General features: G+C 33.7%; 1 protein-coding gene and 1 pseudogene across 1 annotated transcript; both read left to right on the top strand.

The window, feature by feature from the left end:
- The first annotated feature begins 6,419 nt into the window (after nt 1–6,419).
- Nucleotides 6,420–7,346, top strand: LOC102542367 (olfactory receptor 4C3D-like). Its single transcript, XM_006219409.3, has one exon. It carries the CDS (start codon nt 6,420–6,422, stop codon nt 7,344–7,346), a length of 927 nt encoding a protein of 308 aa, XP_006219471.1.
- A 4,914-nt stretch (nt 7,347–12,260) lies between these two features.
- On the top strand, nt 12,261–13,170 carry LOC140690336 (olfactory receptor 4A47-like; annotated as a pseudogene).
- The last annotated feature ends 278 nt before the right edge of the window (nt 13,171–13,448 follow it).

The following is a 13,448-nucleotide window of genomic DNA, read 5'->3' as shown; positions in this document are numbered from 1 at the left end:
AAATGACCCAATATGAAGATTTTATTTCTATCATGATATTTACATTTTCATATTTTATTATTTCAAAGCCTTCCCAAACCTCTCACCTGACACTAACAACACCTCTGCAAGGTAGATATAGTTAGGATTTCTCCTATTTTACAGATGAAGAAAATTGAACTTCAAAAAAGTTAAACTGTCTGAGAAACCACTAGTCTTCAGAACTGTATTTTTCTAAATTCAGATTTATGCTCTTTCAACCACTTCAACTGATATCAGGAAAAACACAACATTTCATCAGACCCTCTCTGGTTTTGTAGTAACTGAAATTTTCCCCTTCCTAATTGCAGAATTTTATATGTCTGTGTGTATAAGCAGTTGGAATTCAGAAAGCTGTATAGCTTATTCGTATCTAGGATGGAGTGGAATATATTATAGAAAAGAAGATGCCCGTATCCTCTTGGCACACACCTGACATACCTAATATTTAAAATTATGCTGGATTTCTTGTTCTGTTGGGTAAAAATTGTCAGTGATTTAAAAAATTGATCACGCTGAATTTAAGCAGATATGAAAAATTAAAGTGTTCTCAACTTATCACAGTACCATCATAAAATTAAAATTCAGTGCTCCTATTTTACAGAAAAAAATGAAGGATCAGAAAGGTTAAATAACTAGACCACAGAAAATGTAAGTTAGATTTGAGCCCAAATATACTTCACCACATTGTGTGAACTTTTTGTGTACAGAACTCCTTGGAACTGGTATTTGATTATGGTTTAGTATATAAAATATTTTTTATTATATGTCATTAGATGTGACACTTTATTAGATTAACAAATATTAGTAGCAATTAAATGCAGATGCTTTTCAAAACCAAACAATAAAATATATTCCTAAAATGATTTCACTATTAGGAAGATGGCTTTACCCTTAGTCCCTCGAATATGGAATCCCCTTTGACAATTGTTTCAGGAGATAATTTATAAGGGATATAAAAAACCCCCCAATAAAACAAAAGCAGGTATTATTAGTCCACAGTTGTCAAAGAAAAAAATTCTCAGCTAAACAACTTATCTAACTTATCAGACTTTGCTGTGAATTAATTTTGACTCTTTCCAAAAATGAAGTCTATTAGCAAAATGCAAATGTATGGAAGTCATAGATATGTTTATAGTTTCCTCTTTTGACAAAAAGGCCCAGCCTCCCACTTTATGGATACCACATATTTTATTGAAGAAATAATGGTCTCAGTGATGTAACAATATTTATCAAGCATATTATGGTTATGAAAATGTGATGGAGAGTAAGAACACTAGCTTCAGGATCAGGAGACATGAGCTTTACTTCACACTATGCCATCATCTTATTCCGTAACCTTATACAGCTTTTCTTATTTCCACAAGTAGTTTACTTAGGTAAATTGGAAGATGTTTCCAAATTCTGTAATTCTGCCCAAGCCAAAATGTTTATTGTCATCAGTACTGTTAGATTGTTCTTATATCAATTAGAACTAAAATTAAAAGATTTATGAGAGCACAGCTCTCACTTCCTAAAACTTTTCTACTTCTGGCAAACAGGAGATGTCCCTTTGTGATAAAAGTGCCTTTAGATTGGATTAGACAATATGAGCTCTGCTTTTGAGTGCTTAGTTATTTTGGGGACATGATTCTCTATCTAATGAGATGCATGAAGCTGCCATGAGAACACTTTGGTAGGTACCCTGCTTTTGTGAAATTAGTCCCTGAACCTATAAAACAAGAAATCATACCTCAACTAGTTTCTGATCAACTGTGATAAGATTCACATATAATTTGTCCTGCTCTTTCATGCTTGAGAATCTCTTTTGCTGTTATCTCCAGGGTTTTAATCCACTCTGTCTTTGGATTTGTATTCTGGAAACAGACTTGCCTGGTGTGGCTCCAGAGACTCCTCTTTTGAAAAATTGTTTCATGGACAATATTCACTGATTTAGACCTAACTCTTATCTCTTTGCATTTCATGGGCAACTCTAGGACTTGGGGAGATAGACTAGACAGGTGTAAGTGTTCTAAAGCCATCTCTCTTTCTATCACTGTATTTATTTAAGTAGAGGCTGAGACAACCACTTTATGGGCCATTGTGAATGGATCTTAATTTTTTATGACGTTGAGAATGATGACTTTGCACATACTAATTGTCTTATCTGAGTCTTTCATTCCGCAGTGGAAGACAAGTTCAAGACATTTTCATGAAGACATGTCAGGAAATCTCATATTCCTTATTGTTCTTTAGACAGTTTCAAGACCTCATTTAGACTGTTTTTGGCACTTGCTATCACAGATATTACTATGGCACTTTATTGTAAAGAGTGTAGTCAGACCAGGTTTGACACATGTTGCTCACAGTGATCCCATTCTCTGGAGGAATCCAGAAAATAAATTGTTAATGGGAAACTTATTTTTCTTGCTATTAATGCAAGCATATTTGAACATGGTCAGTGAGTTTGTGCTATATGGGAATATTTACAAATTGAACTGGATTAAATTAATTTGAAAATAATTTCAAATATCAATATTTATTTATTTTAGTAGATAATTATAATAGGCTTCACTGTTGGTGGCAAAGTAAACTTGCCATGACAATAATTAAAGGTTGTAAAACAATAATTTAAAGATAAATATCCTGGCCCAGTATTTAGTGACCTGGCTACTTATTTTGCCTTAGCAAACGGCATTCTGATTCCTTGTCTTATATTTACTTGTTATAAATTGTGGATATAAAATTTATTCTTTTGCATTCCAAAGGCTATTATGAAATTAAATTTAAATGAATGAAAAAAGTGCATTCTACCATCTCTGAATATAACTGAAAACTAGAATTATATACATGATCATGTTAATCTAATTCCAGAATTGATACAAGATACAACCAATTTGAAAGAGTTCTGTAAATTTTATCTGCTGTGAAATGCCAATATTACAATAGGGCTTATAAATTTCACTTAATGTACATCTGAAAATAAATATTTTAACACTATAATTTGCATAAATTATAGACTGATTAAAAACAAAATATTATAATAAACATTTTTCAGGGAGTTACCTACATAAATCATTAATTTACAGAATATTATGCAGACTTAATATTAAGCTCATTTGGTATCAAATATCTAAATCCATAAATGATCAACTCTTTTTTTTTAATATTTAAACAAACATTTATTTATTTATTTATTTATTTATTTATTTATTTATTTATGATTTAACATCAAACATTTTTTAAAAAATTTTTATTAACATTTTTATTGATTTATAATAATTTTACAATGTTGTATCAAATTCCAGTGTGGAGCACAATTTTTCAGTTATTCATGAACATACATATATTCATTGTCACATTTTTTTCCTCTGTGAGCCACCATAAGAACTTGTTTATATTTCCCTGTGCTATACAGTATAATCTTGTTTATTTATTCTACATTTTGAAATCCCAGTCTATCCCTTCTCACCCCCTGCCCCCTTGGCAACCACAAGTTTGTATTTTATGTCTTGAGTCTATTTCTGTTTTGTATTTATGCTTTGTTTGCTTTGTTTTGTTTTGTTAGATTCCACATATGAGCGATCTCATATGGTTTTTTTTTTTTCTCTTTCTGGCTTACTTCACTTAGAATGGCATTCTCCGGGAGCATCCATGTTGCTGCAAATGGTGTTATGTTGTCAGTTTTTATGGCTGAATAGTGTTCCATAGTATAAATATACCACATCTTCTTTATCCAGTCATCTGTTGATGGAAATTTAGACTGTTTCCATGTCTAGGCTATTGTAAATAGTGCTGCTATGAACAATGGTCAACTCATTTTGTTTTTCTGTTGTCATAATGTTTTGTCTTCATGTAGACATAATGAGGAGTTCACAATTAAAGAGGAATGATGTAAGAATTCTCCTCTGAACTTCAGTTAAGTTATGTGAAATAATTGAGTTGTTGGCAAGATCTGCTAATGATGGTGAAATACCCCTGAGGTCCAATTAGCCACAGCTAACAAACTTCAGATAATTGGCCTAAAAACAGGAAATATGGTAGCACTTTAAAGGTTCAAGAGAAAGGCCTTACCCAATGGTACTACTTAGGAATCAGCAAACCACTATTTGTAGCTGAGCTAGTTGGTATTTTTCATCCTATAACTTCCTTTCTTTCTTGGTGAACTATCAACTTCCTGGGGCCTGAGCCATGGAGCTATGACAGACAAGTTCACAGGTAAAATTATTTTTCCCCAAGAAATCATATAATTACAGATGCTCGGGTTAAATGGATTTACAAATTATATAATCACTGCTCATCCTCATCAATCTGAGATTTCAATGAAAATTCAGCCTGAATAACATTAAGAAAGATAGACTCAACTACAATACTACCAATTCAGAAGTAAAAATTATTTGGGGTCTTTTTTTCTTATTGATATGTGTTTAAATTAGTTAGAAGAATAGTGTAGTTAGTTAGAATTAAATTAGAATAACTATATAGTTCCAATTTGTATCCAAAATTTTCCCAACTTATAGTACATCAGAATTTTCTTATGATACTGCACAATTTTTTAAAAGACCTCTGTTAAAAACACATGAGTCAAGGAGATGCACTATATTTTACTTATCCATTTGTCCAATGTTGAGTATTCCATTTAATGTCTACATTTTCCACAGCTCTTACACATTTAGTTAAACATATTTGTAAATAATGGTTTTCCTCTTTTGAAAAGACTTTCCTTTAGAATTTAATCCTAGAAAGAGTATTGTGGAGCCAAAGGAAAAAGAAAGAGTAATGTTTACTTCTTCATAAAGCTCTTTATCCACTTATCTTTGAAAGGAAAAGACATATTTTTACTAGAATACATTTTATTATATTTTCCCTTCTCCTTGGGAAATTTATATCCCCAAATTTCCTCATTCTTTTAGTAATGCAGTATCTTGTAACCAGGAATGACAGATGATGGATGCTTTGAGAAGACGGGAGAAGGAGGCATGAGAATGCCTGTAGCAGAAACAAAGGAGTGGGAAGCTCATTCACATCATGGAGGGATGAGTTACTGAGCTTTGGTAATGAAATTTCAGGGAAGGGATTACTAAAGACACTTCATATGGACAATTTTTGTAACTTTATGCTTACACACATGTTAATATATTAGTATACATAGTCAGAATTCAGTAAACATGTGTTGAATGAATGAACTTGTAATAGTTACTTATAGTAATAGATTTTACATGTGTTTGTGTTATGTGTATATATATTCATGTGTGTAGTACACTATCTCTCTATCTTATCTGGAAATTGATTTCTTTTTGTTCTTATAATGAATTTTTACTTTTAGAACTTTGAAAATAAGGATTTCCTTACTTGACAGATCCTCCATGCACTGAACACTTATGCAATAGTTTCTTTAATCCAAGTCTACTGTTCTGTAAACTTATTGAATGTCTCTATCATTGTATATGGAACAGAATTTTGAAGAATAAAAAATATCAATTAGCAAACACTACAATTATCTTGATAATAAAGTGACCCATATTAGTGGAAATTAATATTTTCATATTACCTGATAAAGTGTGCCAGAAAGTATTAACCTGGAAGGCAGCTTCCTTTCAAATGTTTATTTGTGTTTCTGATAAAGTAGAGAGTAATGATAAACAGAGCAGGAGGATGAGGACATTTGAATTCCTGGTAGATTTATGGACTGAGGAAGAAGGTGTATTCTCACCCACGGAGAATGGCAATTCACCAAGCACTTACTGATCACCTAACAGGTTTCAGGCAGCACAGACATGCCAGGCAGTATGGTAGGTGCAGTGAGGAAACACACCTGAAATAGCTTATGTGTTCTGGTAGGTACTAGGGAGAGCCTGTTGCCCACTACTTATATACATTTCCCTAAACTGCCTGCTTATGGGAGATCTGTATTCATGGTGTCTTTCTTTCCACACTTAGAGCTGAGGGTTCAGATGTGAATACTCGTGGAAGAGGAACTATCTCTTTCCTGTGTGCAACACCTCTTAGCTTACAAGATACATCTGACAATAACAGTTTGAAGCCTCACAGACACAGAGGAGGGCTCAAAATCAGAGGACACAGAACTGATGTACCAGAGACACATGGAGTTGGAACCAGAAAGGGAATCCAGATCTCACATAGACAGCCCAGGGTTTTCTCAAATTACCCATCAAATGTTGCCCTATATATGTTTTACAGGTGACAGGTACTAGGTGTCTGAAGAGATGGAAACATCATGGAGGAAGTAAGAGAGAACTGAAACATGCACTGAGGCAAGAGTGTCAAGGACATGCTCAGCAGGTACAGTGACTGCTCTAGTTTTGTATCAAGACACTCAGACCACAATCCTTTTATTATTAATGAGTATCATTCCTTATTCTTGTAGATAATTCAGGCCCCAGGAAGGTGGAACTTGCTGAATGGACCTCCTCACACCTCCCAACAATGTAACTGAATTTCTTCTCTTGGGACTCACACAGAATCCACACTTGCAAAAAATACTTTTCATTGTCTTTTTGCTCATTTTCCTATTCACTCTGCTGGCCAATCTGTTCATTGTGATTACCATCTCCCTCAGCCCTGCACTTTCAGCTCCTATGTACTTCTTTCTCACTTACTTGTCCTTAATCGATGCCATATATACATCTGCCACCACCCCAAAAGTGATCATTGACTTGCTTTACCAGAGGAAAACCATCTCCTGGGGTGGCTGCATGACTCAGCTCTTTGTGGTACACTTCCTGGGAGGATCAGAGATCATCATCCTGGTTGTCATGGCCTATGACCGCTATGTGGCCATCTGCAAGCCTCTGCACTACACGACCATCATGTGCCATCGGCTTTGCCAGCTCCTGGTGGTGGTGGCCTGGATTGGGGGGATCCTACATGCCACTGTGCAGATTCTTTTCACTGTTGACTTGCCCTTCTGTGGTCCCAATGTCATTGACCACTTTATGTGTGACTTTTTCTCACTGTTAAAACTGGCCTGCAGTGACACTTACAAGCTTGGCATTGTGGTGGCTGCTAACAGTGGGGGCATGTGCTTACTGATTTTTTTCATGTTACTCATCTCCTACATAGTTATCCTGAGCTCCCTGAAATCCCATGGTGCTGAAGGACGACGCAAAGCTCTGTCTACATGTGGCTCCCACTTTACAGTAGTGATGCTCTATTTTGTCCCTTGTATATTCACCTACACATGTCCTGTGGAGACTTACTCTGTGGACCTGTTGATGAGTGTGTTCTTTATAATCCTCACTCCCATGTTAGATCCTATCATTTACACAGTGAGAAACACAGAGGTGAAAAATGCCATGAGGAGTTTGTTGAAGAGGAGAGTAACTTAAGTTGTTCATGATGCCAAGAATGTGATGATTTATATACATAGGAAGAATTATAATGTTGTAAATTTTGCAGATCATTAGCAGAAGAAAAAGACTCATAAACCAGCATTTGTTGATAATTTAATATTGGTTAGGCATTTATTAGGCATTATGGTTTCTTAGACTTTACCAAGTCTTCAGTGTTTGTGATCATAACTTCAGAATAGGTAATGGAGAGAACAACTATAAACCCTTAGCTGGTGATTGAAGAGTACATTTTTCTTCAGATTCTTACTGCTACTTTACTAAATACTTCATATATGTTACTTGGATAAAATTGGTTTTTCCATAGGACCTTGATATCAGAACTTCTATGTTTGCTTATCCTGTTGCATAGCAAATAAGGCATAAAAATTCTTAGATAGAAAATGGACAGTTGTATGATGGAAGCATGGCTGATTTTTTTTCCTGCACTATTAATTTACCAAAAGCAAAAAGAAAGATATAGGAGGAAATATAATTCACAAACTATTTCTAATTCTTTTATTGGCAGAAAAACAAGCCAGAAATTTTGAAATTACTCTTAATTTGGACTTAATTTCTTAATATCCTTGTGGCTCACAGTTTTTCTTTAATTTAATGGACATGCATAATTTTTACATACCAAGAATTGAGTAGCCATTTGAAACATAAGTAAACATTATTTTATCAAGTTTCAACAAAGAAGTCTATGGTTAGGTTCCAAAGCTAGTGAACTATGCAATGATACACATTAGTTGGTTGGTTCCAATTCTAAGAAATTATGAATAAAATTGCTAAAAATATCTTTGGATGGTTATTGAAAAAAGAAGTAAAGAAAGCAGAAATATATGAAATAATTATTTTCAAGACACTGTATGTCAGAAAAATTGACATTGATCACCAAGAGATGGGAAGCAAGTTGGCTCTAGGATTTTCCAGTTTATTACCTTTAAGTTTTCTTGCTGTGGTACAGAGAAGGGTACCTCAGAATGTCCTGGTATATTGCTTCAGTTGAGGAGATGAAGTTGAGTTTCTGTGGAGATGAAGCATCTGAAATTGTGAGAATGGAATATCACAGAGCATAGACCTATAGACCTGCATCAATGGTGGGAAAGAAAGACAGACAGATAGACAGAGAGACAGGCAAACACTGAGAGAGGGAATGCTGGAGAACTAGAGAGAATCCCTCTCAGCTATTCATAAAAGTACTGATCAGTGCATGCATTTGAAAAAGCTACCTGAGGCTGGGGAATGATCTGCCCAGGTAGATTAGAGAGAAGGGTGCTGGTTCCTCACACTGAATCAGGAATAGTGCCTATTCTTGCCGGCTGGGAAACCTTATAGTTCATGAGGGTGAATGCTTAGGAAGATTTTGCATAAGTAAAGGGATAATAATTAGCCCTAGACTGAGCACTTCTCAAGACCTGCCTCAAAAACAAATTAGCAAGAATTAAAAAATCCAAAAAGAAAACATCCAAAAGAATCAAATTAAATATTATGTTCAGAATTTTGTGTCTTTGTAAATATAAGATATTAATCTGATTATTTTCTTTGTGATATCCTTTTTTTTCATTCTAGTATAAGGGTTATGCTAGGTTCATGAAATGTGTTAGGAAGTATATTAATTCCTCCCAGCAGTAAAAGTATTTATGTAAGATTGGTACTGTTTGTCAATTAGTTGTTTATACAGTATTCACTGATTAAAGCTATATGGGAATGAAAATTTTTTTTTGGAATGGTAGGATTCCAAAGAATTAACTTATTTAGGTCTTAAATTATTCCAACTTAGTTATTTTTCCTAGTGCATTTAGAAAGTTGTATTTTTCATAGCAGTGGTCCATTTTCTTTAATTGGCAAGTATACAGTCCTAAGTCATTTATCATATCATTTTATCATCTTTTAAAACTATGTAGAACCTGTAGTGATGACCCTGTCTTCATTGTTTATCCTAATAATTTGTTTTTTGTCTTCTTTTTTTCTTAATCAGTTTTGCTAGAATCTTACCAAACTCTCAAAGAACTCATTCCTGGCTTTAGATACTTTCTCTATTTTGAATTCATTTCTATTTCAATGACTTGTCTTCTATTTGCTATTTCCTTTCTACAGTGTTCTCTGCATTTTTTTCTAGCTTCTTGAAACAGAAGCTTAGTTCATTTCCTTTAATTTCTTAGTTCATTTATTTTCTGTTTTCTAATACTCACATTTAAGCTATAAATTTCTCTCTAAGCATTCCTTTAACTGCATCCAGTTGATTTATATATAAAAATATGTACTATATTACATACAGCTTCTATATATATGTATATTTCATAGATACCTTTCATATATCTTTTACATTCATTTGTATCATTATCTTTGTGTTGAAAATATACCTTTTAAATTGTTCACAGTTAATTGAGGTTTATGTTGCTTAATTTGTAATCAGTTGGAAATTTTATATTTTGTTGTCAATTTCTAGTTGAATTATATTATTGTAAAATATATACATAACATATGTTTATATACCCATACACATTTGGGCTCTATAATTTATGTCCTTTGAAATGTATTGCAATTATGTCATGACATAGTGTATTGTCTAATGTGGTGAATGCTCCATGAGGTATTTGAGATGAATGGAATACTCCCACAAATGTTTTCTTTTCCTATTTCCACACTAACACAGATTCTATCAACTTACCTGTCTGAAAATATGTGACAAATTATGTGACAAACTTTATCTGCATTTGAAACAGACTTCAAATATCTTATTCTGAAATTAGCATTCATAACATTTTGGAAATTAGTTCAGATATCATCTTCAAAGGCAAAGCTTAAATTTAAACAGACATGCCTACTTTGAAAACCATGGTTTAAACAAGAAAAGTTTTACATATTTCATTTCTGCATACCCTGGAATTTTCCCTTTGGTGACATGACCTCAAGCTTTTTGCTGTAATCTTCCCCAAGAGGACATGGTTCTATAAGTCCTGTTCTACACAGTGATTATCCTGTTGACATCTTTGGAAGCAGTCTACCATAAAAATTATGATTAATGTCCCATTGAACTTAATTAGACAAGAATCACACTTGGAGATGCACCAACTGAAAGGCTCCATAACATGTACAGTAGTTCAAATGCAGATAAAGTGTTTACAGATCTTTGCCCTTACCTCACAGGACAAACGTTCATGAACTGAAATGATAGACTCAAAATATAATAAAGTATGTATATGAAATTATTCTCTATCTTTCAGGAAACTCAAAGCTCAACAATGCAGGAGAGTATAACTGATTGAGAATCAAAATATTGAAGACTAACTACTTCACTTTCATTGGTATAAAAGACAAAGAGCAAAATCTGTATGCAAACAATTCTTTCACAGTTTTCTGTTTTCTCTATAATCGAAAGGTTGAATTAATATTTGTTCATTATACAAACAAATCCTGCAAAAAAATGAATATTTTGGTTCTCTATTCACAACCAAGATTCAGAGTTCTTTAGTAACAGGCCACTCATATGCACTTTGAAAGTTCCAACTTTTTGAAAAGGAATATTTTTCTGAATGACTGAAATGAAATAGATTTCCTGCAAACGTGATAATAGTTGGTCACATGGGAACAGTTCAAGGTCCAATGATGCTGCATGTATCTTGTCCTCTGTGTTCTCAGAGATGACATCAGTGAGTGAAGAGCAAAGGAGAAGACAGAAGAGATCAGAACATGGATTAAATGGTTGTCTTCTTATGCAGGTAAACCAGGAAGGGTACTTATACACAAGATTCTGAACTAAGCTTTACATTATTCAAGAGTACATTGGTAGTGTGAGAATTCAGTCTTTTAGAAGTTCTCTTTTGTTAGGAATCCTTTGTGATTACTAAAATATGTGAAGATTGATTTTATTCTGTCATGCTCTTTTTGGATATTATTATATTACAATGATCTGAATGATCTTTATCTAACATAAAGAATTCTTAGAAACTAATTTCAAATGTAAATAATTGGGGATATTTTCATGGGTAGATATTTGTAAATCTGATGATAGTCTCAATTAATATGTTCTGTAAATATTGTTAGTTTGTTAAAAATTAAAAGATGATGTAGCTACCTGTAGACATTGAGTGGTTTTCACGAACCTAAGGTAATACTATAGAAAGCAAGCTGATACTTCAATTCTCACTTTTGTGTTCTCAGATAAACTTCAGTGTACATGTTTCAAGGCCATAGAAATGTATTTTTTCCTAATTTTAATCATATTTTAAATTTCTTTTATTTTTATTTGTATATTTTTATTTTTTATTTCAAATGTTGTTTATATTTTTGTTAATTGGTTAGAGATCTTCATCTATTTTGATGTTAACTCTTGTGTAAATCCTCTACAATGTAAATCTTTCTCCAAACTACTTTTGTCTATTGACATTGTGGTATCTTTCCCTAAATACTTTAAATTTTTTGAACTTGTTAAATACATCTATTTTAAATTTCAATTATTATTTAAGAAGACTTTTCCCACCCCTAGAATAAAGAAGTTACATTCTTAATAAATTTGAAGTAGAATAAAGGAAATCTTGCTTTGCTATTTTATTAGAACATTAATCCATTTTTATTTTTGTGTAAGGTATTAGATATATGTACAGTTTTATTACTTTCCATATGGAAAACTAGTTATGGCAACTAATTTATTGAATAATGTTCTATTTCCCCACATATGTCTCTTAATTACTTGCATCTCCATTACTCTGAAAGATTTTTGAGGATAGGGGTAAGGATTTAATCAGCCTTGTATGATGATATCTGAGAATACTGGAACATAAACCATATTGCTTATTTGCTGAAAGAATAAACAAATTATCTTAAGACTTCAGAAAGTCACTAGTATTAATTACATTTACAGATAATTTTGTCCTGTACTCTAAAATAAAGCATCCAGAAAACTCTATGGAACAAAGGAGGAATGTGACTGGGTTTGTCCTCCTGGTGCTCACTCAGAGCCCCCAGGGTCAGAAAATATTATTTCTTGTGTTCTTGCTCATCTACATGGTGGCAATGGTGGGCAACCTCCTCATTGTCATGTGTGGTGGTGGTCAGCCCAACCCTGGATTCCCCTATGTACTTCTTTCCTGGCTGCTTATCATTTATGGATGCTGTTTATTCTAATACAGTCACCCCAAATATGATTGTGGATTTACTCTGTGAGAACAAAACCATTTCCTTCCAAGCTTGCATAACTCAGCCTTTTATAGGGCACTTATTGGGTGGTGCTGAGGTTTGTCTCCTGGTGGTCATGGCTTATGACCATTACGTGGCCATCTGCAAACCTTTGAATTATTCAATGATCATGAATCAGCGAATGTGTGTACTGCTGCTGCTGTTGGCCTGGGTTGGTGGGTTTTTACATACTGTAGCTCATCCTGTTTTTGTTTACAACCTTCCCTTCTGTGGCCCCAAGGTCATTAACCACTTCATCTGTGACATGTACCCCTTGTTAAAACTTTCCTGCTCTGACACCTACACTATTGGCCACGCTGTGGGTGCCAATGATGGGGCAATCTGTGTGGTCATTTTTATGCTCTTACTCATCTCCTATGGGGTCATTCTGCACTCCCTGAAGAATCTTAGTCAGGAAGGGAGGCACAAAGCCTTATCCACCTGTGGCTCCCACATTACTGTGGTGGTCCTGTTCTTTGTCCCTTGTATTTTTATGTATGTGAGACCTCATTTTATGATAAATTCTTTGCTGTGTATTTTTACCATTATAACCCCTATGTTGAACCTTCTAATCTTTACTCTGAGAAATGGAGAGATGAAAAATGCCATGAAAAGTTTCTAGACCAGAAAAAGAAATTGAGGCTGAAGGGATATATATATCCCCTATTTTCAATGAAGAATTGTTCTTTCCAGTAGAAGTCATGTGTGATTATTTAGCTGTAGTAAATTTCTCCTCAGGTTTTATAATTTGGGCATGAGGAAAAGTATTTATTATGTGAATACTTCCAATGCAAAATATATTTCTAAGATTTTCATAATTTACTAGTTTGAAATGTGTTTTTAAGATTTTCACAATTTCCTGAGGCAAAACATATGGTTTTGAGGGGTAAAGTAGCTCCATTAAGAATATAGATTTAT

Source organism: Vicugna pacos, chromosome 30 (assembly GCF_048564905.1).
Source record: "Vicugna pacos chromosome 30, VicPac4, whole genome shotgun sequence".
Lineage (NCBI taxonomy): Eukaryota > Metazoa > Chordata > Mammalia > Artiodactyla > Camelidae > Vicugna > Vicugna pacos.
The sequence above is the reverse complement of the archived record's forward strand: the minus strand, read 5'-3'. Positions and strand labels throughout refer to the sequence as shown.